Raw genomic sequence first — 27072 nt, forward strand, 5'->3', positions numbered from 1 at the left:
AGCAGTGACGGGGTGCCCGGCCGGCAGGAGCCCAGACCCGCCCGGGGCTGGGCCCAGGCAGCAGCACAGGGTGCAGGCACCGTCCCGGGCGGCTGCGGCTGTGAGAGGGCAGAGAGGGGGAGGCAGCTGGGCCAGGCAGCGCTCGCCATCAGGCTCACCTCCACCAGGAACGCCAGGGCAGGCAGTTCCCACAGGGGCTCTCCCCTGCTGAGCCGCGGGAGCAGGCTGACGGCGATGCTGCGGCAGAAGGAGCGGGAGAAACGGCACAGCTCCCTGCAAGGGGGAATAAAGGTGCCAGAGACCCTGAGCCAGGTGGGCAAAGCTCTCCTGGGACCGACTCACACAGGCCTGGTCTTTGGCCACCAGCCCAGGAGAGGACGTGGGCACTTTGGGAGGTGGCTCCTCCTGTGCAGCCGCCCCTCTCCGCCTTTTCCACTCTGCTCAGCCATCCCTGGCTGCCAAGGCCCTCTGGCCCAGCACAAGGGCACTGTGTGTGGTGGCCTGTGCACAGGGCAGAAATGACAGGGGCAGTGGGGAGAAAGGGCTCTCACCTGGCCAGCAGACCCACTGCATAGTGGTGGGTGTCAGCCTTGAGGAGCATGTCCCAGCCACACTTGCGACCGATCGCCATCAGCACGTCCTCATCCAGCAGCTGGCGCAGCAGGGCTTTAACGGTCTGCACTGCAAACCTGTGTGCAGAGCACAGCCCAGGTCAGGCACAGAGCCCTGGCCCCAGCCCCGAGGGCGTGGCAGGGAGAGGGGACTGGGATGGAGCACCTGTTGGGGTTGGGGGGAAGGCTGCGCTGCTCCCGGCATCGCCTCCAGAAGGTCTCGACCTCCTCTGACATCTCCTCTGTGCTGATGAAAACTTGGAAGAGCAGAGTCAGAAGGAGGCGGGGGAAATTGTCCTTCACTGCACTTGGGCACCAGGAGTGGGACAGCTGGATGATCTCCCAGAGTGCCACAGTTGCCTGCCAAAGACAAAGCACCCAGAGACAGCTCTCAGGGCCCAGATGTCCATGTGGCAGGGCCCAAGCATGGCAGGGACAGGCCAGAGGAGACACAGGGGGATCCCCCGGCCTGCTGCCCCTGAACCTGCCCCTAAGCCAGGCCTGCAGCCCAGTGCCTGGGGCAGGGAGAAGCAGTGGTGAGGGAGGATGGAAAGGCATCCCAGAGGCAACCTGGGGGCCAGCAGAGGTCAGCTCAAGAAACTCACAGCCAGGGCAAAGACATCCCTCTCATCCCCATCAGAGGTGCGTCTCCTGTGCGCTGGCCAGTATTCCAGCACACAGAAGAGGATCTGCAGCACCGGCTCCTTAGTCCGTCTGAAGGAGATGAGCGTCTTCCACATGGTGCGAGCAGCTCTGTGGAGTCACAACTCTGGCTCAGGGGGGTCTGGGACACAGCGCTGTGGCCTGGGCAGCTGCGGGGCCCAGGTGACAGAGCCACGGTGCCTTGTGGGGCAGGGAGGCAGGCTGGCCTCAGGATTGGAGGCTGACATGCCAAAGCTGGCAAAGAGAGGAGCTGGAGTGTCCGGGAAGTCTCCATGTCTCTGGCACACCATTTGGGACAGGCTGTCCAGGGGGATGGGGTCTAAAGGCAGGTGAGCCCTCAAGGTAGGTGGGCCCCATACCTGTCACAGGCTGGGGCAGAGCGCAGCAGGGTCACTGCAACGTCCGTGGGGTGTGCCTCGGTCAGCAGGACAAGAGTCTTGTCCAGCCGGTGCTCATCAGACACATTGGACGTGAGCCACTGATGGATGCACCTGACTATGGCCGGCACCTGGAGGGGACACGGGGGACAGTTGGAGAGCTGCCAGAGCCAGTAACTTGCCCAGCTTCCCCCAAGAAGTGCTCCCCTTGCCACCACACTCTGCTGGTCTCAAAGGCTGAGGGGACCCAGAGCAGCCGACGTGAGGGGCCACAGCATCCCTGGGGGACTGGAGCCCTGGCCACAGGCTGCTTACTTGCTTCGCTTTGTAGACACCGTTCTCCACAAGCAAATCCAGAAGGGCAGCGCTGGTCTGGGCATTGAAGAGGTCCAAGTTTGCCGTGTCCCCATGGGCCATGAAAGTGGCCTCTTCATGCCAAATGCACCTGATGAATCTGCAAACCAGCTACAGGAGAAAGGCAAGGAAGAGAGAGGGATGTCCCCTGGAGGGCTGGGACAGCGGTGCTGGGCTGAGCAGTGAGAGCAGGCCCAGCCCAGGCGGGGATGGCTGCAGGTACCTGTGCTGCCCTGCGGAAGTGGCCACGGGCACGGAGCTGCTCTTCTGTCCGCTCCTGGCCTGCATCTGGCAAAGAGCGAGCGCGCTCAGAGCTGAGGGTGTGCGGGAGAGGCCGGAGAACACAGCCCAGGCCTGGGCTCCAGGAGCAGGCAGGGCCAGCCCCGGGATGCCCAGTGGATGGAGCACGGCTGCCAGGAGATCAGCCCCAGCCCCTCTGCCCCCTCCCTTTCCCTGGGCATGTCCAGAGCGGATGGGACAGGATGAGGCCAAGGGGACTGCAGCCACCAGCCCTGTGGCCCAGCTCCAGCACTCACCCTCCTGCGGGGGCTGCACCTGCTGCACCTCTTCAGGCTGCTGTGTTGGAGCAGCCCTAGGGCTTTCCTCCTTCTCCTCCTCCTTCACCCAGGCCAGCTTGGGCACCGTGGGGGGTCTCTGCTGCATGTCTCTGTCTGGCGTTATGGACACCTGCAGCAGAGATGCCATGGAAAAGCTTTGGCTCCTCAAGTCCTGCAGTCGTGCCTTGAAGGCAGCTGCAAGAGAGAAGCCTGGGAAATGCCTCGCCTCATCTAGTCCCACTGTCTGGCCTCAAGGGCACCTGCCCCAGGGACTGGAGATGCCTTGAGCAGCCCCAGGTCCCCAGGTCCCACAGTCTGGCCTGGAGGATGCACAGGGGAGAGGTGGAGAGCTGCCAGAGTTAGATACTTGCCCAGCTTCCCCTGAGAAATGCTTCCCTTCCCAGCACACTGTGCCAGCCTCAAAGGCTGAGGGGGCCCAGCGCACCCAGCTTGGGGGGCCACAGGCTGCTTACTTCTGCAGAGACAGCTCTCTCCTCAAGAAAGTCCAGGCTGGGGGTATCGGCCAGGCGCTGAACAGGCGAGGTGTCAGTGCCTGCCACGCCCTCCATTGTTGTGGCGTCGGCCTCCTCCGTGAGACCAGGCAGCACAGAGTCACAGTGTGACACGTCATCGGTGGACGTGGTGTCCCAGTGGGTTGTGTGATCACTGGTTGTGGTGTCACACTGTGCTGGGACAGCAGTTGACGTGGTGCTGACATCAGGCCTTGTCAGCTGGGTCGGGATGGTGTCAGGCTGGGCCTCAACATCAGCTGGTGTGACCCTGGACTTTCTACGCCGACTGCCCATGAATTTCATAAATGTCTGCAGGCGAAAGAAGGGCAGGGAAGAGAGGGATGTCCCCTGGAGGGCCGCAACAGCGGTGCTGGGCTGAGCAGTGAGAGCAGGCCCAGCCCAGGCGGGGATGGCTGCAGGTACCTGTGCTGCCCTGCGGAAGCGGCCACGGGCACGGAGCTGCTCTTCTGTCCGCTCCTGGCCTGCATCTGGCAAAGAGCGAGCGCGCTCAGAGCTGAGGGTGTGCGGGAGAGGCGGGAGAACACAGCCCAGGCCTGGGCTCCAGGAGCAGGCAGGGCCAGCCCCGGGATGCCCAGTGGATGGAGCACGGCTGCCAGGAGTTCAGCCCCTCTGCCCCCCTCCCTTTCCCTGGGCATGTCCAGATGGGATGGGACAGGATGAGGTCAAGGGGGCTGCAGCCTCCAGCCCTGTGGCCCAGCTCCAGCACTCACCCTCCTGCGGGGGCTGCACCTGCTGCACCTCTTCAGGCTGCTGTGCTGGAGCAGCTCCAGGGCTTTCCTCCTCCTTCTTCCTCCGGAACAACCTGAGCAGGCTGAAGCGTCTCCCTGCCATGCCACAGTCTGGTGTCCAGGGCACCTGCAAGAGAGAAAGAGAACCTCGGAGAAACTCCGGGCCCTAAGTTGCAGAATGGCCTTGAGGCCACCTGCCGCAGGGATTGGAGACACCTCGGAGAAGCTCCGGGTCTCCAAGTCCTGCAAAAGGGTCTCGAGGGCACCTGCCACAGGGATTAGAGACACCTCGGAGAAACTCCGGGTCTCCAAATCCTGTGGAAATGCCTCAAGGTCACCTGAAAGCGAGAAAATCCTCCAAAACGCTCCGGGTCAGCAAGGCACGAGTTGGCTGCGCGGGGGCTCCGCACAGCACCGCTCTGTCCCGTCCTGTCCCGTCGCCTGCTCCGAGGAGCACTGTTGACACTGTGGCCGTGTCACCAGCAGCACCTCTGTCACCACGGGTCATAAAGGGCCCTTGGACACCCTGCCCCCTTCCATCCCACCGGCCATGCCCAGCGTGTCACAAAGGGCCCTGGGACACAGTGCCACGTGGCCTGGGGCCTCCCCCAGCCCCGCCAACCTGCCCCACCTTGGAGGGAATCCGCTCTCTGAAGTATCTAATCTGGCTGGACCTGAACTGTAGGAACAGCTCAAGAAATGAGCAAACACTCCCCTCCTGTGCCTGCTCACGGCAGCACAAGGAGCCCCCTCGGCCGCCGACTCAGTCGCAGCAGGAAGGGCACGGGGCCTTCCACACAAGCTGGCACGGCCTCCTTGGGAGAAGTGCTGGCTGGTGGCCATCCTAAACAGGGGGGCTGACACCGAGAAGGAAGGTGTGGGCAAGGGCACCAATGCTGCTGGCAGCCCTTTGGCCACGGCTGCACCCAAATCAGCAGCTCTGGCAAGTCCTGGCCCAAGGAGACCTACCACTGCCCCGAGTCCTGGCAAGGGTGCTGCTCGTCTCCTGCCCAAAGAGCTGTGCCCCTGAGTGTTAGTTCATTTGAATACATGCCCGGAATAAAGACAAGTACAACAGACATTCAAACAGTACAAAAAATCTTATATTGCAGTAAGAATAAAAAACTAGCAAAGAGAATCAAAAGCTAAAAAAGAACACAAAATAACTGCTTTATCAGTTGGCATTCATACAATACTATGAACGGCTTTTATTATAGTATTAACTAGTAATAAGGGAATTAAAGAAACATTTAAAGGATATTAAAACAATACTACGAGTGGCTTTTAATACAGTATTAACTAGTAAAAAGAGAATTACAAGGATATTAAAAAAGGATATAAAACATTTGCTTTCTCAGTTGCTTCCTGTCAATAAACTGTGCTTACCCACACAGACAGGCCAGGGCTGCCAGGATCTGCAGCAGCTGGTCGGTGCCCGTGCTTAGCGGGCGTCCCCATGGAACAACACAGTCTCCATGGCAGGATGAGGATCGCTCACCCCAGCAGTCCTGACACCCCATTTTATCAGCTCTACATTACACCACGTAGGGCCAGTACCCAGTATAAGGTGATGCCTGAGTGGCAGCCAAACCCCGCCTGTTCATCACCTGATAGCAACAGTCTGTGCATGCCCTGCTGTAGGGCAAGGGGCCAGCGACCCCTGCCCACAGAATCTCCCTCTCACCATCATCTTTCTCACCCCTATGGATGACCTCTCCCACTGTGTTTCAAGGGTAGATGTATCTATCTTGCAATATGTAGCAAAACCAAGGAAGAACTCAGCTCTGATAATAGGGGATATCAGGCTGACTTGCTAAAAAGCACAATGGACCTTACAATTAGCTTGTGCCATGAAGTTACATTGTACCATACTCTGGCTGGTTTCACATCCTAATATGATTCTTTTCTCACGCCTCTATGCTCCATTGATCATCTAATTCAAAAGTACCCCACTTACAGACATGAAACAGTTTAAAGTCCTGGAGATGTAGAGATGAAAAAGTCATATCTAAAATGTAGTGCTAGCTTGTTCCTAAGCATTTGCAAAATTCCTTCCCAGCAGGTGCCAGGGTGGGTGGGCAGGAGGTGACTTGCTTTATTCAGACCATTCTTGTATGTGTGACTGCTGCTCTTTCACCCCTTTCCCCCTATTTCTGGGTTGGTTTCTAGAGCTGTTTTTGAAAGAAACACTTTTTTCAATCTCACATGTGAATATTTTCAAAGAAATACAAGACAGGAAAATCTAGTAAACCCAATATTTAACAAAATGGTGAAATCACACTCCTTTATGTACTCTGAGCACTCTGCTACTGACAGTTTGTGTAGTTCTCCATAGATTGGAAATGTAACAAAGGATCAAGCAATTTTCTGTGTATTCTTTATTTCCTTTTAAATTTTTTTTCTGTCATCAAATTGGCTGCAGGATTTGGTCCTGTCTTTGTGGAGGATGAATGCCACTGTCCTTTTATGTTTGAGTTAGTATTTTATTGCTCAGGGGGACTGTCAGTGGGAGAAGTGGTGGGAAGGATCCTCCACTCAGGGGCTGGAGCTTCAGCTTCTAAAGAAGGCTGTACTTAATCAAAGAGCTGCAACTCAGGATTTCTCCCTGCATTCCAGAACTTTTCATTTAGCCAGCTGAGAGTGCCCAGGGCACAGCCAGGTTAATGTTTAACTCTTCCAACACTGTGCTCATCCCGAGGATATCCTGTCATCCTGAGAAGAAGGAAGGCAGATGCTGTGCCTATTCCCTAGGGCTGGGCAGGAAGCAAAATCTTCAAAGCCCTGGCCCTTCTGAAGGAGTTGATCTTGTGTTATTCCTCAGTAGTCAGCACTGAAAATTCTGTATCTAAGACACTGAATGAAAAGGAGAGTTGCCAAGAGGCTTGTTTGGGGGAGAGTGTTTTTTTGGTTTGTTTTTGTGGGGGTATTTTAGTGCCAAATGAAGGTTGCATCATGAAAATCAGTCTTGTTACTGACAAAATTAGTAAAGGCATTTAAACGCTTTCAGATACTGTAACCATTTTCCTTTCTTTCACTTTCTCACCCCTTGCAAATCAGAGACAGTTCCTAGAGGTCAGGAGAATAAAATAAACAAAAAAAGAAATTGTTTTTCTCCTCTTGAGGCCTGTGTCAGGTCTGTTTTGAATGCATTTGAATCCTGCTGCTTCCAGGCTCTTTTTAAAGTAGCACCAGATAAATACCTGTGAACTGCTGAGATGAGAGGGATCATTCTTACTTCACAAAAGGTTTCTCTTTTTTTTTTCCTATCCTGTGTCCCTTTTGTGTTACCTACCATGGAGTGACTATATTTTTGTTCTAAGCTAATTCACTGCTGCTGTTTTGGGTACAACTAATGTCAAGCAGCAAACCTGTAACATGCCAGAAACAGGCTGCAGTGGGTTGAAGACACAGCTTATGTTTGATGGTGTGTAAAGACAGAGAGTTAGTTGGGTTTATCTGATAGCCTGGCAGAAGGAGAGAGGAGCAGGACAAACTGTTTTCAGTAACTGTGCTGTTCAGACACCTGATAAGATGGAGAGTGCTTTGGAACTACTGATATGCTTTGAATAAGAAAAGAACAATCAGGTCCATTGGCACTGGCTTATCAGGAAGGAAGTAAAATGCCAGCACTTTTACAGGAGCAAAAGGAAATGTTTTAGACACTTTGGGCCATTTTTCCACTGAAATTAAATAGCAGGGTGCTTTTGAGTGTGCTGTAAGGAGTGGAAGGATTTATTACCTTGACAGAATTACAGGTGAATGTGTTCAGAGAGGAGTCCTCAGCAACAAGAACAGCTCTTTGGATAAGTGGTCCCATCTATTCATGCTTTTTTTGGTAGAGATTAAGTATTTATTTATTTATCTACTCTCCCCCACAGATGATGATAGTCTAGCTTTGGAATCAGCAATACACTTCAGCCACTAATACAAGGCAATATGTGAGCTGCTGCCGCTTCCAAAATGCAGTATCCTGGCATTTCAGTCAACTTTATAATCTGGCAAAAACCCACTTGGCAATCTTAAAATCTAGCTTCTGAAGCACTTTTATATCTGAAAGCTTTTGATGTCTTTTTATATCTCTTTAGCATATATTCAATTTCTTGGGAGCAGTGGCCAGGATGTACACTTGATGGATGACTGGGGTGGGGAGTCTCCCTCCACCCCCCACTTTTTTTTTCCTCCCCTTTAATTTTAAAAAGAGGTGTGATAATTGTGCATTAGGTAATGCTGGAACATGAATCCTGCAGATGCAGCTGTTTGACAACATTAAAGTGGGGGGGTTGTACCATTGTTAGGTAAGTTAGCAGAGATTTTCCAAGCTGAGAAGGACAGCCTGCTGCCAAGCTCTGGCATCTGTCCTAAGAAATCTTTTGCTTCAAGGATGCCCTGCAGAAAATGATGGCTGGATGCTTTTCTGAAGGCACAAACTGCCTGTTTTCTCTTCCATAGCATTCAGAATGGGACTCCTTGTCCCAGCCTGCCTGCTCAGGTTTTTGTGGTGCTGGGTCAGGGTTTTCATGTGTTTTTTCTCCTGGGATAAAGTTGTGTACAGTGAATATTGATTATTCATCCCATGTCTGGGTCACTGTCTACATCTTCAATTTGACCCAGAATCTGTGTAAATGAGGAATGCATTGAAACAAAGTCAAGGATCCTTCAGTGACTTGTTTCTCTGAGTTCAATCTTCTGAGACCTCTGATGAGTCTGGCAGGGCAGTGCCTGTGTGCAGAGGGGCAGGGAAACAGAGTCCCAGCCCAGCAGCAGTGCCAGGGAGCAGCAGCATTTGGCCTGTTGAGAGCTGCTCTTTTTCTCCTGCCCCCCTCCCCTTCTGGGCCTCGGTGAGGCCTCAGTGCTCTGGGCCTTGGTCCCTGGGCTGGGCTGGGTCAGTCCTGTGGCCATGGCACTGCTGGCATGAGCTGGGCTCCACTGCACTCTTCCCACCACACAAGGGGCTCCATTTGCTCCGGGCACAGCCTGAAGCCTCAGCTCTTCTTCTCAAGGGCTCTCAAGAAGAAGGCCAAGGACCAGGCTCTCCAGAGGGTCCTTGCCTTGCTGGTTTCTCCCTGGAGTCCGTGTGCTGCCCTCAGGGTCCCACTGTGGGGGCTGAGGGGCTGAGGCTGCTCCAGCTGGTGCTGGTGGTGGCCAGTGCCCCTGGAGATGGCAAATGGGGCCTGAGGAGCCCGGGGCCGATTCTCTGCTGCTGTGCTGGGGAGCGGGGCTGGCCCTGGGGCTGCAGGAGCTGCCTGAGCTGATGATGTGCTGAGCATTGCAGCCCCAGAGGGCCTGTCCCTGAGCTCCATGGCCTCCATGGCCTGCTGCAGGGCCAGACCTGAGTGTGCTGCTCTGCTGGGCTGGGGCAGGGGCAGGGAGATGGGGGGACCAGGGAGGGGCTGGACTGGGCAGTGCCAGGGAGGGGAAAACCCCAATGTTGAGCTGAAGGGTGTGAGTGGGCAGGGTGGGGGCTCTGCCACCCTGGGGTACCTCTGGAGTCAGAGTTTCCTTTGGCAGCACAACTTATCTAAGACCAAATAGTTTTCCAGAGTTGGCTTTTCTCTCTCTTTGTCCTGGTTTTCTTTTTTGTTTTCAGTTCCCCTGTCGGGAAAAGGGGGAAGGGAAGCATATGTCGATCCCTGCTTTTATCTGTATACAAAAGGGAGCTGGGGTGAGGAGGGAGGGGAGAAACAAAGCGATTTCTCCCTGTATTCTCTCTCTTTTATCCCATTCCCATCTCCCTCGCCACACCCCGGGCGACTGTTTCCCCGCCGCCCCTCCTCGCTCGTCCCGCGGGGCAGCTCTTTCAGCTCCGGGGCGGCGGAGACTCCCCCGGCGCGGCCCTTTGGTTTCCCTCGGTTTATTCTCCGGAGCTGATTCTGTTCCCAGCTCGCCCCCCTCTCTGGCGACCCCCGCCAGGGCCCGTCCCGGGGCGGCTCCTTCAGTGCCCCGGGCGGCGGGGACCCCTCGGGGCGGCTCCCCCAGGGCCCCGCCCGCCGCCGCCGCTCCCCGGGGCCCTCCCCGCTTCCTGCCGGGATCGGACACCGCCGGCGGCCCCGGCCCTGCCGGGCTCCATCAGCCTGAGCAATTGCTGCCCAGGAGGGGCCGGGGGCTTCCTCTTGGCCTTCGTCTCCCTGGCGCTGGGGCTCGGCTTCTACCTGCGCCAGAAGGTGAGGGGGGTCCCAGGGGGTCGTGTGTCCCCCAAGAGCGTCTGTGCCCCCCCGGGGACCCCCCACCCCGCTGTCACCCCCCTTTTCTCTCCCCACAGAGCTCCTGAGCCGGCGGCGGCCGCAGCCCCTCCCCGGGGCCTCGGGCCCAGCCTGGACCCCTCCTGTCCCTGTGAGGATTTTGGGGGGTCGTGTGTCCCCCCCTCCCCTGCTGCCACTCCTGATCCCAGGAAAGCTTCCCACTTCTCCCCAGTGCCGGTTATTGGGGGGCAGTGGGGGAGGGGGGGTGGATCACGAGGGGTGCAGCCGAGTTTGGGGGGGGCAGAACTGGCTCCGGGATGGATCGGGAATAGGGACTCCCCTGTTTCCCCCCGTGTAAACCCACTCTGGGGGGGCTTTGGGAGGGCACCTGCCCCTCAGTAGGCACCCAGCTCATCCCAAAAGGTGCTGGGAACCCCTCAAAACCTTCTTAGAGCTCCCCGAGGACCCCCAAACACACTCAAAGCCCACCCAGGACCCCACCCAACCCCTTTTCTGGGTGGACTTCTCTGGGCACTGGTGGTGCTGGGAGCCCCCCCGGCTGCTTTGGGCGAGGAGCTCTTAGGTGAGCGGGGGGTGGTAAGGGGGGGGTCGGTGGGAAAAGGGGGGGTTAGAGGGGATAAAGGGGTAGTGGGACCCCAAACTGAGTGGGAGGGGAGTGAGACCCCCCAAAAGTGGAGGGGGGGACCATTGAGAATGATGGGAAATAAGTGGGAGAGGTCAGGAGAGTGGGGAAAGAGGAGGGTGGGACCCCCAAACTGAGCATGAGAGGGCTGGGGAGTGGGGAGATGATGTGGAAGGGGTGAGAGAGGGGAGAAAAATGGGGATAGGGACCCCCAGAGTGATCCTAATTGGAGCTGGGGATTGAGTGGACTATGAAAAACTGGGAGGAACAGGGAGAAGGGTAAAAGAGCAGGGGTAGTGTGGTGGGATAAACGGTCCCATGGGAGCCTTTGGGCACAGGAGGGCTGGGAAAGGGGGGTGGCCCCTCTGAGCTCCCAACTTACTGTACGGTGCTGGGGGCTGCTGGATCCAATCTCAGCCTTGGATCATGCCAACAGTTTCAGTTTAGAGGAATTACAGAAGTGTGACTGAATCACTTTGGTCCCCTAGGTTTTATTGATGGCAAATCAGATCTATTGATAAAAAGGAATTTATTTAGGGATACAAATGATCAGACAAAAGATCTTCATCAGAATTACTTAGTGCACAATATATACACTAAAACTACCAGGAGTACAGGATAAGATAGGACAGTGCTCTACACTAAAGCAATTGTTGAAGCAATTCTACTCAAGCTGGCACAAAACGAGAAATTTTTAATTAGAGACAGATGGAACTCCCCCAGACCAACGCTGGTGGGGAGATCTCTGCTCTGAACCTCCAGGAGTGACCCTGGGGGGGTCCCCAGCCAAGGCAGGAATCTCCACACACCCCCCAAGAAGGGTTCTGTTGTCAGAACCTGCCCCTGGGAAAGGGGACTGGTCCTTTGTGGTGGAAAGGGATGGACTGACAATCACTGGACTCCAGGAGTTGCCTCCCCATCAGGGGCTTCATTCGGGGTGGAAGTAGCGGCCGAAGATCTTCCTGCAGTCGGGGCACTGGTGGGGCTTCTCTTACTGGTGGGTCCGTTGGTGTTGGGTCAAGGCAGAGCTGTCGGTGAAGCTCTTCCCACACTCCCCACACTTGTAGGGCCTCTCCCCGGTGTGGATGCGCTGGTGGGTGATGAGGGTGGAGTTGTGCTTGAAGCCCTTCCCGCAGTCGGTGCAGCGGAAGGGCCTCTCATCCGTGTGTGTCCGCTCATGCCTGAGGAGATGTGAGCTGGTCTGAAACCTCTTCCCACATTCCCCACACGTGTAGGGCCGTTCCCCAGTGTGGATGAGTTGGTGTCTGAGAAGGTTGGAGCTGTCACTGAAGCTCTTTCCACATTCCCAACACATGTAGGGACGTTCCCCAGTGTGGATGTGCTGGTGTTTGTGGAGGGTGGAGCTGTCCCTGAAGCTCTTCCCACATTCCCTACACATGTAGGGACGTTCCCCAGTGTGGATGTGCTGGTGGCGGAGGAGGTGGGAGCTCTGCCTGAAGCTCTTCCCACATTCCAAGCACCTGAAGGGCTTCTGCCTGCTGGGAGGCTGATCAGGGACCACCAGGTCAGAGCTCCCCCTCAAGCTCTGGCCGCCTTCCCGGCACAGGCTGGCTCTTTCCTCCTCAGAGCACCCTGGGCTGGCTTTGGAGCCCCTCCTGCGGGGGGATCTCCGGCCCTTTTCCTCCCCGCTGCCTTCCTGCGCCAGGGAGCCCTTCAAAACGGCCTCTCCCACCAGGGTCTCACAGGGGGATTTGTCCTCCGGGCTCTCCGTCCTCAGCTCGGGGCCTGGGGCAGGAAGCAAGAAGGACAGGCAGGGGATTTGCCTCCGGCCCACAGGGAAGGCCAAGGACATCCCCCCAACTCCGGCCCCGGCAGGACGGCGGCGCCAGCGGGGTTGTCCTGCAGCCGGGGCCATGCTGGGCTGACAGAGCCAGCACAACACCCGCCCAAAGGGACACTGACTTCCTCCTCACCTGCCTGGGGGGCCCAAGGCATCTTCCTCTTCCTCACAGCCTTCTCCTCCATCCGCCCAAGCTTTGGGAAGGACAAATCCTGATGGGGGGGAAAACAAGGGCTGAGCGCGTTGGCTTGGGGGTTCCTCCTGCCCAAGTCCATCTCTAGAGCTCACCGGGCATCCTGTGACCATAAAAACCTCCAAAACACCAAGATTCAGCCCAGAAAAGCACAAACCACCCAGATTCAAGCAAAAAAGCCCTCAGAAATAGCAAGAAGTCCACCACCTTCCAAAAGCTGAAATTAAGCCAAACAATACTCTAAAATACGAGGATTACCCAAAAAATATCTCCCAGGAGTTCCCCCTCTCTGGTCTCTCCCCTCTGGGGTTCGGAGGGTCTCCCCTGTCTGTCATGTTGGGGGTCCCACTTAGGGATTCTGGGAGTGTTTGGGGTCCCAAGGGTTCTTTCTCCTGTGACTCTCGCCTTTGGGTGCCGCATACCCAGACATTCCCCCTCTCCAGGTTCTCCACTCTGTTTTCTCAGGGATCCCAGGGGTCCCCACTGTCCAGGTTTGCCCTTCTCTGTGCCGCCCGTTTAAGGCTCCCAGGGGTCCCAGGGTTTCTCTCTCTCCGTGCTCCCCCCTCCAGGCTCCCGGGGGTCCCCCAGCTCCGCCATCTCCCCGCTCCGCCCTCCACACTCGGCAGCTCCCGGGCTCCACACCCGCCCCCGGCACTCCCGGGGGGCCCCAAACCCGCTGTGTCCCCCCCGCCGGCACCGGGCTGACAATGGAGCCGGCGGGGCCTGACCCAGCAACACCAACCCCCACCGTGGGGGGGACCCGCATCCCCCCACCCACCGCCGGGGCTCTGCCCCCAACCCAGCCCGGCACCCCCAAAAAACACCTCCTGCCCACCCCCAAGAGCCCCCAAGGGCACAGCCCTGCACAAGGGCCGGTTGTGCCCAAGGCAACCAAACAGCCCCACAGGTGGGGGACACCAGAGGCTGCCCCAGGGCAACGAGAGCAGGGAGCGGATCGGGCCCCCTGACACGTGGGCAGGCTCTGGGTTCAGCCTGACCAGGGGCAATTTGGCACCAACAGCACGGCCCCGACCGCTGGCTCAGCACAGGGGGCCCGAGCTCCCCCTCTCCAGGCTCTCAGGGCTCTTGCACCTCTCCCCTCTCTCCAGCCTCCCCCTACTCTCCAGAGATCAAGGCATGGGGACACAGAGGGACCCCCATGGCAACCCCACTCCTGCTCTTCCCTATGCCCTTAGCTCACCTGTCCAATCCCCTTCCTGGGCTGTTCCCTGGTGTGGATGCGCTGGTGTTGGATCAGGTTGGAGCTCTGCCTGAAGCTCTTTCCACATTCCCGACATATGTAGGGACGTTCCCCAGTGTGGATGTGCTGGTGGCTGAGGAGGTGGGAGCTATTCAGGAAGCTCTTCCCACATTCCAAGCACTTGTAGGGCCGTTCCCCAGTGTGGATGCGCTGGTGTACAATCAGGCTGGAGCTCTGGTTAAAGCTTTTCCCACATTCCCCACACGAGTAGGGACGTTCCCCAGTGTGGATGTGCTGGTGGGTGAGGAGGGTGGTGCTCCTCTTGAAGCTCTTCCCACATTCCAAGCACCTGAAGGGCTTCTCCCTGCTGGGAGGCTGCTCAGGGACCACCAGCTCAGAGCTCCCCCTCAAGCTCCGGCCGCCTTCCCGGCACAGGCTGGCTCTTTCCTCCTCAGAGCACCCTGGGCTGGCTTTGGAGCCCCTCCTGCGGGGGGATCTCCGGCCCTTTTCCTCCCCGCTGCCTTCCTGCGCCGGGGAGCCCTTCAAAACGGCCTCTCCCACCAGGGTCTCACGGGGGGATTTGTCCTCCGGGCTCTCCCTCCTCAGCTCGGGGCCTGGGGCAGGAAGCAAGAAGGACAGGCAGGGGATTTGCCTCCGGCCCACAGGGAAGGCCAAGGACATCCCCCCAACTCCGGCCCCGGCAGGACGGCGGCGCCAGCGGGGTTGTCCTGCAGCCGGGGCCATGCTGGGCTGACAGAGCCAGCACAACACCCGCCCAAAGGGACACTGACTTCCTCCTCACCTGCCTGGCGGGCCCAAGGCATCTTCCTCTTCCTCGCAGCCTCCTCCTCCATCCGACCAAGCTTTGGGAAGGACAAATCCTGATGGGGGGAAAACAAGGGCTGAGTGCATTGGCTTGGGGGTTCCTCCTGCCCAAGTCCATCTCTAGAACTCACCGGGCATCCTGTCACCATAAAAACCTCCAAACACCAAGACTCAGCCCAGAAAACCCCAAATCATCGAGATCAGGCAAAAGCCTATAAGAAAGAGTGAGAAGACTCCTGCCCCCCCAAACTGAAAAAAGTTGAGATTCACCTAAAAAATACTCTAAAATATGAAGATAAGGCCAGAAAAATTCTCCTAAGATTTCCCCTTCTCTGGTTTCCCCTCTTTAGGGTTCAGAGAGTCTCTCCTGTCTGGGATGCTGGGGGTTCTACCTAGAGATGCTGGGAGTGTTGGGGGTCCCAAGGCTCCCTTCTCCTCTGATTCTCGCCTTCGGGATGCTGCATTCCCAGAAATTCCCCCTCTCCAGGTTCTCCACTTTGTTGTCCTAGGGGATCCCAGGGGTCCCCACTGTCCAGGCTTCCCCTTCTCCGTGCCCCCCCTCACCAGGCTCTCAGGGGCCCTCTGAGAGGGCACTGGGAGGGACTGGGGGGGAACTGGGGCACACTGGGGGGCACTGGGGAGTTACCTGGGGATACCAGGACACATGGGGGGACACTGGCAGGTTACTGGGCCATACTGGGGGTTACTGGGTGCTCACTGCAGGATCACTGGGCCATACTGGGGGGCAGTGGGAGGTCACTGGGATACACTGGGTGGTCACTGAGGGGGTTACTGGGCCATACTGAGGGTAACTGGGAGGTCACTGGGATATACTGGGGGCACTGGGATCCCCTTACGTGGCTGTGGTACATCTCCCCCTCTGGATTTTGGGGGGCATCCCTAGGACCCCTCCCCTGGGGGCTGGGGGACCCCTTGAACCCCATTGCTGGGCTTTAGGGGACCCTGTAAAATCCTTTCAAAACCTCTGAAATCCTCCTTCGACCCATCAAAACCTTCTCCAGGTCCCTTCAAATCCCCTCAGAGATCTCATCCCTCCCCAGCACCCCCCAAACCCTCTCACTGACCCGCAAAACCCACCTGGGACCCCTCAAGCCCATTCAGGGACCCTCAATCCCCCCCACGGGCCCTCCAAACCGTCTGGGACACCTTAAACCCCCCAGAGACCCCAAAACTGCCTCAAGGTCCCCGCAAAGCCTCCCAGGAACCCCAAACCTCCCCAGAGAGTCCCAAAGCCCACCTGGGACACCCCAAATCTTCTCAGAAAACAAAACTCCCATCAGAGCCGCCCAAAACCCTCCAGGGACCTTCAACCTCCCCCCCGAGTCCTTTCAGGGACCCCTCAAAACGTCCCCGGGAACCCCCGAACTCCCCCGCTAAACCCCCCCGAGGCCTCCAGCCTTTCCACCCCCAGCCGCGCTCCCCGCAGCCCCCGAGGGGATCCCCAGACCCCGCTCTCGCCGCCCCCCCCGCCAACTCACCCAGCGAAGTGCAGCGGCCGCAGGCGAGTCCTCCTCACTCCCGACCACGAGGCCAAAATGGCGCTCGCTCCGCGCGCCCTCCGCCTTTACAGACCCGCCCCGCAGCCAATCAGCGCGCGGCCACGGCCCCTGCCCGCCCCCCGCCTGCGCGGGGCATTGTGGGAGTTGTAGTCCTTGCGGCGGGGGAGGATCGGGCGTTTTGGTTTTTAGTTTTTCTGTCTTCTTTTATTTTCTCTTTTTTCTTTCTTTCTTTTCTTTCTTTTTTCTTTTTTCCTTCCATTTTTTCTCTCTCTTTTTCTTTTTTCTCTTTTTATTTGTTCTTTCTTTTTTTTTCTCATTTTTTCCTGTTTTTTCTTTCTTTTTTTTCTCTTTTTTCTCCTTTTTCTCTTTTTTCTCCCTTTTTATAAATTTTCTGTTTTCTTATTTTTCCATTTTTTTTTTACATTGTTTTCTATCAGTTGTATTTTCAAGGAAGATTTAAACACATATCAAAACAATCTCCATGTACATATCTTACAAAAACAGATAATCTGCCTTGTTCCAGGTTTGTGAGGGTTCCTAAGATCACAAGCATTGAGACATCAAGGGTGGAAAGTGAAGCAACTTTATGCTGTCCCTTGCCACAGCCTTCAATCCACACCCAGCCCTGGATTTCTGGAAAGCCACTGGGCAGGAGCAGGAGACGGAGCTGGTGCTCGGCGGGAGGGGCAGGCAGGCCACGCACCTTCTATTAGAGGCACTTCAATCATCCAGGAGATCCAATGGTTCCAGGGCTGTGTGTTCATTCTTCAGGCATCCAGCCCCAGTACGGTCCCCGACCTTGAAGCGCCCCCCTGGATGCCTAAGTGTCCCCTAAATGTCCCCCTAAAACTGCCCCATAAGTGCCCCTCAGGATCCCCAAGTGTCCCCCCAGTACCAACTCTTTATTCGTGTTTATTATTTCACTTTCTGGGTGTCTAAAACATTTCTGGCACGGTTTTGCCTTGGGGGAGCTGAACCTCATTGCTGGCAGCAGGGACTTGGCTCACAGCTGAGGAGTGTCTGTTACCAAAGGTGAACCTCATGAGTTTCAGATTGTGGCAAAAAAAGAAGAAAAAGCCCTCTTTGCTGTGTGCAGCCAGTTCTGTGAGCAAAGCAGGACCCAGGAGACTGAGCAGAGACAGGATGGAGTTGGGAAATGTGGAGCAAGGTTGTCCACACTGTGTCAGACCTCAAGGGAAAGCTCCAACCAGTCCAAACCTCCTTAGGAGAGACCCTGGATCAATATCAATTAGAGAAAGCTGCAATCAACTCTTTTCAAAGGAGAAAAGTAAGAAACTACACCCTTGAAAATAAGAATGCATGTTTATCAGAACCTCTTTGAAGTATTTCTGCGCATTAAGAAAACTTCCTGATTAACTGCACTAGACTAGAGGAAAATCAAGGCAGAGCTGTGGTTTCTTAGCACTTGATTGATTTTAAGGAGCCCCGTGGTCCCCACGGTGCACTTGGTGCTGAGTCCTTGAACCTCAGGTGAGGTTCTCCTCTGAGAGAGAGGAGACCTTTCCATGAGTCCAAGTCAGAAGAGAATCTCAACATATCTCAAAGCATTAATGGGTCTCACTGAGGGCCATTCCCAATCCAGGCTCCTCAAGATTGCACAAATCTGTCACAGACTTTGTGTCAAAAGCAAAAGCCAAAGTGCCCTTAAAAACTGAACTACTTCAAAGAAATGATGAGCCCCACAGAGTGTCACAACTGACAAAGCCTCTCAAGGGACTCATTAGAGCAGGTAATTGCAGAGGATTGCACAAACCTCTCCGACACTCAGTGTGGAAAGCAGAACACAAAGTCCTGTGAAAACCCTGCAGTCCCTGAAGCATTAACGAGCCCCACTGGGTGTCACAACCGACAGAGTCTCTCAGGGGACTAATTAGAGCAGGTCATTGGAGGCCATGACTGAACAAACCTCTCAGAGGCTCAGTGCCAAAAAAAGTACCTTAATAAACCCTGAGTGCCTTGAAGCATTAATGAGCCCCACTGAGGGTTGTCACTGTCTGAGGCTCTCAAGGGACTTGTTACAGCAGATAATTGGAGGACATGGTTGCACAAACCTCTCAAAAATGCAAAATCAAAACCCCAAATTGCTCTGAAAACCTTGCAGTCCCTTGAAACTTTAAGGAGCCCCCCAAGGGCCATTCCTGACAAAGCCTCCCCAGGGACTCTCCAGCAGATCCTTGGAGGCCGTGGGTGCAGGGAGGCAAAGGCTCTGGGCAGCAGCTCAGGTGCTGAGAAAAGCCTGGCTCGGTTTGGGGAAGTTTCCTTCCTTTTCAGGCTTCCTCCAGCTTTGGGAAACGCTGCCTGTGAGATTGGCACCACCTAAGAAGGGCTCTGGCAGGTTCCTGGGAGCAAAGCTGGCCTGCCTTGGGCTCCACTCGAGATCTTTGGAGCATGGAGACACCTGAGAGTTAAAAAGAGGAGGCTGCATCTTTGACAACATTTATGAACAAGCAGGGATTGCTCATATGTGGATAATCTGCATGGGAATGGTTGCTTTGAGTTAAAGCATTAAATTAAAATATATGTGGGTATCTCAGTGATTACTTTTGGTTTTAAATAGGAATATTTAATTTTTCTGTATATTTATGTTATGAAGTTGGTAGATTAGAAAATCGTGGTGACTTTTCTCTCATGCAAACTTTAATTTGATCTTGGGAATTTTGATTGACATCTCTATGAGACAGATAAAACTCACAGGAAAATGGCACAAATACCTTGAGAAAATAAGCAAAGTATTAGGACCATGTGTTTGTGTGAATTTGGATTTTTCTCTTGAAAAAATACCCTGTGCTTGTCCCTTGGCTAATTGGATACTTGATTTTTTTCTGACCTGCTACTGTCATCAGTGACACCTCAGGGTTTAAGAAGACTTCTCAATGGGTGTTAGTGCTGGCTGAGACACAGCAGCATCCTCAGCCCTCGCCTGGGAGAGGACATTCCCTCCCCAGGCCAAAGTGAGTTCCTGAAACCCCTTTTCAGCTGAGTTGTGGCTTCATTAGAAGGCACCTGCAATGGAGGAGCTGCTGCCTTGTAGCTCCCACCCTGCCAGTGAGCCCTGCAGGGAGTCCCTGTGCTCTGGGAGGGTGGGGAATGCACAGGGAGGGCTCAGCTCCCCGGGCAGCAGGAGCATTGCTGGGCCTTTGGCAGCGCTTGCAGGGCACTGGGGAGTGTTGCAGGGCTGGGATGGGAGCGAGCGGGCCCTGGGCTGGATTTGTGAGGGCTCAGGAATCCCAGGGACAGAGCAGCAAGGTCAGGAATGTTGGATTATCAGTGACTCTCTCAGAAGTTATAAAAACCTGATCTGTTCAGGCAAATCAGGTACCGTGGGGAGATCACCCTCTTTGAACCACTTTCTTCTCTGGATGACTGAAAACTGCAGGACACACTGGCACTGCTTGCATTAACCTGTCTCTTAGTACAGTTAGGAACTCTTGTTATTTCTGCATAAACCGTTGTTTCCCTGTCCTGCTAAAATGCCCATGGATGCATCAGAGCCACTGGATTCCCTGGAAGAGAGAAGCCTGGTTTACTTCCAATGGGATTCACCCCTCACCATGTGAAGGTGAATGATTCAGATCTTGGACAGTCTCCCAGATCTTGGTGTGCTGACAGAGCGCCAGGGGATGAGCTCCCACATGTGAGGAGAGCTGGGATTAATCTCTCTCACCAAGGTCTAAGAACTGAGCCATGCCTTGCCTTGCTTTGTCTGGATTGCTTCTCCTTCCCTTGCCTTGCCTTACCTTGCTTTGCTTCCCCATTTTCATCACTTTTCTCCTTTTTCACCCTCTTTCTTCTCATCCTTACATTAAATGCATTAAACATCTGGACAAGGAATGTAAGCCAGACTGTTCTGCAAGGGGTTGGTATTTATGCATTTCCTTCCTTTTTTTCTCCTCTATCACCAGGCATTCTATTTAATAAAATCCCCTCTGGCCAAACAAGTCAAGATTCCCTTATCTCTGTGGCAAATCCGGGTCATGCAGGCTCATGGATTCTGTTCTTCCCTCCCTTTGCAAACCTCCCTGCAGCAAACAGCCCCTGCTGGATTCCCAAACCTTCCTGCAGAGCTTGGTCCAGCTCCCCTCCTCCTGCAGTCCCGTGTGTGCTGGTGTGTGGAGTTTTTCTCTAGGCCTGAAGTGGGGGTGGTGGCGGACAGGCCACAGGATTGCTCTGCAGAGGGAAAATGTCCCAAAGAAAAGGCTTGGAGAACCACACTGTTGGATTTGGATTCGTTCTGGCATTCTGTGACCACTCCAGCCTGCAGGGCCTGTGCTTCACGGTGTTCCTGCTCATCTACCTGGTGGTGCTGGCAGGGAACAGCCTGGTTGCCTCCTCACTGTGCTGGACTCCAGCCTGCACAACCCCATGTACTTCTTCCTGAGGAACTTGTCCTTCCTGCAGGTCTACTACACCTCTGTCACTGCCAAAAATGCTGGTGTGTATCCTGAGGGCAGATGGCCGGATCTCCTTCCTTGGCTGTGCTGCCCAGCTGTATTTCCTGGTTCTGCTGGGCAGCACCCAAAGCCTTCTCCTGGCTGCCATGGCCTATGAGTGCTCCATGGCCATGTGCCACCCCCTGCCCTGTGCCCTGGCCATGAGCAGGGGCTCTGCACCAGGCTGCTGCTGGGCTCCTGGGGGGCTGTGGCACCAGTGCAGGCAGGACAGACCTACCAGCTGTTCCCTTTGCCCTTCTGTGCATCCCGTGACCTTCCTCACTTCTTCTGGGACGTCCCCCCACTGCTGGACCTGCCCTGTGCAGACACATTCTGGAACCAAGTGGGGCTGCACACCATCACCCTGGTTTTTTTAATCCTTCCCTTCTGCTTAATAGTTCTGTCTTACATTCAAATTATCAGGGCAATTGTGAAAATCCCCTCAGTTCTGGGCAGGCACAAAGTCTTCTCCACCTGCTCCTCACACCTCGGGGTGCTGACACTCTTCTGTGGCTCAGCCACAGTCGTCTACTTAAAGTCGTCTACTCGAGGGATTCTGGAGATCCTGACAAATACTCTGCCCTGTTTTACACAGTTGTGACTCCCATGTTTAACCCTCTCATCTATAGCCTGAAGAGTGAGGAAGTGAGAATGGCCTTGAAGAGACTCCTATGGACAAAGTGATCCTACAGAGGGTGTAAAATGGTCCCAAATGCTGTAAGTCCCACTGGTTGCCTGAACAAAGCGCCCCATATTCACTCCAACAAAACCATGTGTTCCAGCCTGGCTTTCCTCCTCCTCCAGGAGGGGAACGGTGTCCTGAGGCATTCCTGTTATGTCCTGCCCTGCCATGACATCTTTGTCCTTCAGAGCACCTTCAGTACCCCAAAAGAGTTCAATGCCAAGAGCTCCTTCAAGCTGGGTCTGACCAATGTAATGTTAAGGGGAAACAGTGCAATCGTGGTCAGTCATCAATGAGCCCCAGAGGTGACACAACCCATGAGAGGTGACTCCCCTTGGGTTTGAGAAATCCCTTGCTAGGCCTCATGGCCTATGGGCAGTGTTTCTGTGTGGAATCAGCTTAAAAAGCTAAAGGATATGAAGGGCACCTTGCCCTGCTATGAAATCTTGCACTGAGTTCTGTAAGGCTTGAGTAACTTGGCATACAGAATAAATAATTAATAATTTTAAAAACCCACCAAGGGGATAGTTCAGCACTAGAACAGGGTCCCAGAGACCTGTGGAGTTTCCATCTGTCAAGGTTTAGCAATGTCAGCCAGGCACTCATCACTGCACAGTCGCTCACTCCCTCCCCACCAGAGGGGTGGGGGAGAGAATCAGAAGGGTAGAAGTGACCAAACTCCTGGGTTGAGTCAAAGCCGTGCACATGTGCAAGGCCAAACCAGGAATTCATTCCCAGTTTCCCATGGACAGGCAGGTGTTCAGCACCTCCAGGAGAGCGAGGCCCCGTCCCGAGTAATGGTGACTTGGGCAGACAAACACCAGCACTCCAAAGTTCCCCCCTACACACCCTGAGTGTGATGTCCATGGTCTGGAGCAGCTCTTGGGTCAGGGGGGTCACCTGGCCCAGGTGTGTCTCCTCCCACCCTCCCACGCACCCCCAGCTCCCTCCCCACCGTGGCTGTACCAGGGGCAGGAAAGGCCTTGGAGCTGTGCAAGTGCTGCCCAGCAATAACAAAACTGTCGGTGTAGAGTCGTGGCGGTCGATAAAGACACAAAGAGTCTAGTTGTGTGCAGAAAAGATGTCACTATTTTCTCATCTGCCTTTTTATACCCCTTGCCAGCAGCAAGCAATAACCTCATTTTAGCTAAGCAAGCAACAGCGTTTTCATTGGCTAGGATCAACTGGTGATACATTTAGCAAAGCTCAAGGCCTTATTGTAGTTCCCTCATCCTAGGCCTACCAACTTTACAGTCTGCTTTGTTTCTCCTTTAGGGCTGCGTACTGACTTCCTTATCATCAAGGATACACCCTAAAGCTTACCGAGTCAATATATTCATCCTGGGAGCCAATAGACCCACTGTTGACACCTTCGGAAGGGCCTGTGAGGTTTCTTCTCTCAGCAGGAGCTGATGGCTCAGCCCGTCACTCATGGCTGGGCCAGGGGCTCTCCAGCTGCCCCTGCCCTGGCCTGTGACAGCCCAGCACAAGCCCCTTTGGTTCAAAGAGGCCCTGCAGTGTCACAATGGCCCCTTGATTCTGTGAGGTTCCACAGTATCCCAGGGCTCCCCTGATTCCATGAGGCCCCACGTGTCACAGTGGCCACTTGCTTCCATGTGTTTCTGCAGTTGCCCAGGATTCCTTTTGTTCCATGAGGCCCCACGTGTCACAATGGCCTCTTGATTCCATGAAGTTCCACAGTGCCAATGGTCTCTTCAGCTCCGTGGGGCTCTTTGACATCCCGTGACCTCCCGGCTCTTTAGGAGCCCTGAGAACTTCAACAGGGGGAAGTGCCGGATTCTGCCCTGGGATGGGGCAACCCCGGATGGACGGACAGACTGGGAAGGAGAGGCTGGAAAGCAATGCCAGGAAAGGGCCCTGGGGGTGCTGGTGGGTGGCCAGTTGGCCCTGAGTCAGCAGTGCCCTGGCAGCCAGGAGGGCCAAGCCTGTCCTGGGGGCATCAGGCCCAGCATGGCCGGCCGGGCCAGGGAGGGGATTGTCCTGCTCTGCTCTGCTCTGGGGCGGCCTCACCTGCACCATTGGGGCAGTTTGGGGGGACACAATGGAAGGGAGAGATTGAGCCACTAGAGAGTGTCCAAAGGAGGGCAAGGAAGATGGGGAAGGGCTTTGGGGGGAAGGTGTGTGAGGACACTGAGGGCACTTGGTGTGTTCAGCTGGAGAAGAGGAGACTGAGGGGAGACCTCACTGCAGGTCCAACTTCCTGGGGAGGGGCAGAGGAGGGGCAGGCCCTGAGCTCTGCTCTGTGGGGACCAGGGACAGGACTAAGGGAATGGCCTGGAGTTGTGTCAGGGCAGGGTTAGGTTGGATCTTAGAAAGAGGTTGTTCCTCCAGAGGGTGGTTGGGCACTGAACAGGCTCCCCAGGGCAGTGGGCACAGCACCAAGGCTGACAGAGCTCAAGAAGTGTTTGGATGATCCTCTCAGGCTCATGGTGTGACTCTTGGCGATGGGCCTGTGCAGGGCTAAGGGTTGGACTGGATGATCCTTGTGGGTCCCTTCCAACTCAGCCTATTCTGTGATTCTGTGATTATCAACCCTGTGTTCAGTACAAACCAAAAACACAGCCCTGCACCAACCACGGGGAAGAAATTTAACTGTACTCCCATTGAAACCAGCACAGCCTTTAGGGCCTCTCCCAGAAACATCCCAGTCCATTTGCCACCTGGAACCAGTGACTCTGAGTTCCTGCTTCCCCAGCCCCAGGGATGGTCTCCTTGTCTGCTCATTCCCTCCACACTCTCTTTTCAGTGATGGCCTCACTGGGGCTTGCTGACATCCTCAGCAACTTGGAGGTTTCCTGATAAATTTTACTTCTCTAGAGGTTTGTTCAGTCTTCAGATCCTCAGTTCAGGATTTCAGTGCCAAAGGGCTCATTGACACTCAAAACATCTTAAGGAGACAAACTCTGAGAATAATTTACTTTTAAGTCTTCCACTCTTTTGAGGTTTATTAGACAGATTTCACAGACACATTCCACAGTCCATTTTCCACCCATAACCAGTGACTCTGAGTTCCTGCATACCCAGCCCCCTGGGATGGTTTCCTTGTCTGCTCATTCCTCCACACTCTCTTCTCAGTGATGGCATCTTAACAAGACAAGCCCCTGGGAGTAATTTACTTGTAAGTCTTCAATTCTTTTGTGGTTAATCAGACAGATCTCAGAATTGTATTCCAAGTGAATATTTTGTATTAAAGAAGCAATGAGAAAATATTTCCTTTTTTGTCCCCTGTTTACTTTTTTCCTGTCCATATTTTCCCTTTGCACACAGTGAGTCACACAATGAAGTCACAAGATCTCTCAATCTACAGAGGGAGGAAAAGAGAGAAAATGAATGAAATGCTATATTGTGCAGAGCTTAAGGCAGGACTAATCTAAATTGTCCTCCCTAACATATTCCTCATATGAACCACAGAGGTTTTATCCCCTTCAATGGTACGCAGAGGTTCTTTTTGGGCAGACCCAGTTCAAGTGGTAGAGTTAACTAACTAGGTTTGTGTGATACCTTAAAGCTTTCCGGATATTTTTTTTTAGCTTTTTGTATATTTTAAAAGTAGTTGTGTAGTAAATGTAGATGTTAATGTAGCTGTATTATGAGCCACCATTTAGCAGAGTAGTTTACACAGACCCAACCCTATGACCCCATTTTATATTAAATTTTCTAAATTCCTTTAGCATGTTTAGACTTCTTTGCAAGGTAGAATTGTAGAAAAACACCTCTATTGAACACCATCACACCCTAGGCCTGGACAACAAGATCCCACAAGAGACAAAGCAACCTTCAAGCCCAGAACTTTGGAGGCGCTCCAAGGACTGTACGTGCTGTGAAGAAGATAAAGATGAGGAAGAAGGGGTCCCAAAGCCTCTAAACCAAATTCTCCAAGGGGCGTGTTGAGGGGCAGAACTGGGCAGAACCGGGGGGTGGAGAGTTCTGGCATTGGACAGACCATCTTCTAAAACTGTAGAACCATTGCCTGGGAGGGCGCGTCGTGTGTGTTCCCCTGGGCCTGTGGGCCTGATTAAAGGACCTGCTCTTTTGAGCTGATCTCAGACACTGAATTGGCCTGGAGTTTTATCTCTTGAGGTCACAGGATTAACTAACTAGGTAGTTTTTGCTAAATGCAGATCCCAAGGTTTGAAGGTCTCACTGTCCATTGCTTTCAAGGTGGTTTGGAGCAGTCCACTCTACCATTCCACTTTCCCAGAGGCTGGTGCCTGACAGGGAATATGATCCATCCACTCCATGCCGAGCTCTCTGGTCCAGGTGTGCACAAGGTTGTTTTGGAGAAGAGTCCTGCTGTCCAACTCCAGTGTTACTGGAGGGCTGTGTCTCCACAGGACTTGCTTTTCCAGGCCCAGGATGGTGTTCTGGGCAGTGGTGGGAGGCACAGGGGGTGTCTCCTGCCATCCAGTGCTTGTGTCCACCACTGTCAGCACTTGGAGCTTGACTGGGTGGGTTTGGGGAGTGTGCTGGGATCAATCTACCAGGCCTGCCCACATCTCTAGTTCAGCCATCATCCCCCACCCCACAGGGGCTTTACCCTCTTGGCCTCTTTGATGGCAGCACATTTGTGAGGAGCAGTCAATCACTTCCTACTAGAGAAGTCCATTCCCCTTTCATCCAGGGAGGTTCTTCTAACACAGCCCTTCTTGGGGTAGATGTGTGGAGATTCCTGCCTTGGGTGGGGATGCCCTCCAAGGACACTCCTCAAGGCTGAGCAAAAGAAATGTCCCCATGACCGTTGGTCTGGGTGAGTTACATCAGATCTCTACTTAATAATTATTTCTTTTGGCTAGCTTTAATATAATTGTTTCAAAAATTGCTTCAATATAGTGCACTGTCCTATCTTGTACTGTACTACTTCTAGTTTTAGCCTTTACACAGTGTACCAAAAAAATTCTGATTAAGATCTTTTGTCTGATCATTTGTACGAATAAATGATTCATTTTATATAAATATTCTAATTTGGCCAATCATTGAAATCTGTGGGACGGAAGTGGTTCAATCCCACTTCTCTAATTCCTTAAATGTAATTTGTTGACAAAATATGAGACAAAGATTGGATCCCTTATTCCTTGAGGCTCCACAGTGGGACAATGGCTCCTTGATTCCATGAGGTTGCATTTTTTCCCAGCGTTTTTGGGCTCCATAAGGCCCTGCAGTGTGACAATGGCCCACTGATTCCATCATTTTCCCAGTGTCACAATGGACCCTTGATTCCATGAGATTCCACAATGTCCCATTGGTTCCCTTTGGTTCCAGAAGGTTCTGTGATGTCACACTGGCCTCTTGATTCCCTGACGTTCCACAAAGTCCCAGGGTCCTTTTGATTCCATGAGGTTCCGCAGTGTCCCATGTTCCCTTTGGTTCCAGGAGGCCCCAGTGTATTCCAATGGCCCCTGGATTCCAGGAGATTCCACAGTGTCCTGGGGTTCCCTTGTCTCCCTCAGTTTTGGCAGTGTCCCAAGATCCCTTTGTTCCCAGGAGGTTCCTTTGTTTCCATCAGGCCCTGCCACGTCCCAGACTCCCTTTGGTTCCATGAGGTGCTGCAGGGTCACAATGTCCCCTTGATTCCATGAGGTTCCACCATGTCCCAGGGTTCCTTTGGTTCCATGGGATTCCACAGGGCCAAAACTCCCTGGTTCTTATCCTTCCAACATTTGTGGGCCCATTCTATCCCTGCCTGGGATGGAGCACTACTGTGTTTCTGCAGGAATGGATCCATGGCCATCCTGC

The 27072-nt window shown here is 54.3% G+C and overlaps 1 protein-coding gene and 1 pseudogene across 1 annotated transcript in view; one reads left to right on the forward strand and one right to left on the reverse strand.

Annotated features, from left to right (window-relative positions):
* The window catches only part of LOC127474808 (uncharacterized), a 1366245-nt pseudogene that overhangs the window by 150013 nt on the left and 1189160 nt on the right, over positions 1-27072 (forward strand).
* LOC127474838 (zinc finger protein 345-like) overlaps positions 1-27072 on the reverse strand; it is a 70791-nt gene that overhangs the window by 19784 nt on the left and 23935 nt on the right. Inside the window, exons 4-5 of the mRNA XM_051796145.1 lie at positions 11884-12329; positions 11641-11715 (exon numbers count right to left, since the gene is read on the reverse strand). Coding sequence (XP_051652105.1) covers positions 11641-11715; positions 11884-12329 — 521 coding nt within the window. The remainder of the gene's footprint in view (positions 1-11640; positions 11716-11883; positions 12330-27072) is intronic.

The sequence above is a fragment of the Manacus candei genome, unplaced genomic scaffold (genome assembly GCF_025592945.1).
Source record: "Manacus candei isolate 608988 ecotype Guabito, Panama unplaced genomic scaffold, ASM2559294v1 h1tg000045l, whole genome shotgun sequence".
Taxonomy (NCBI): Eukaryota; Metazoa; Chordata; class Aves; order Passeriformes; family Pipridae; genus Manacus; species Manacus candei.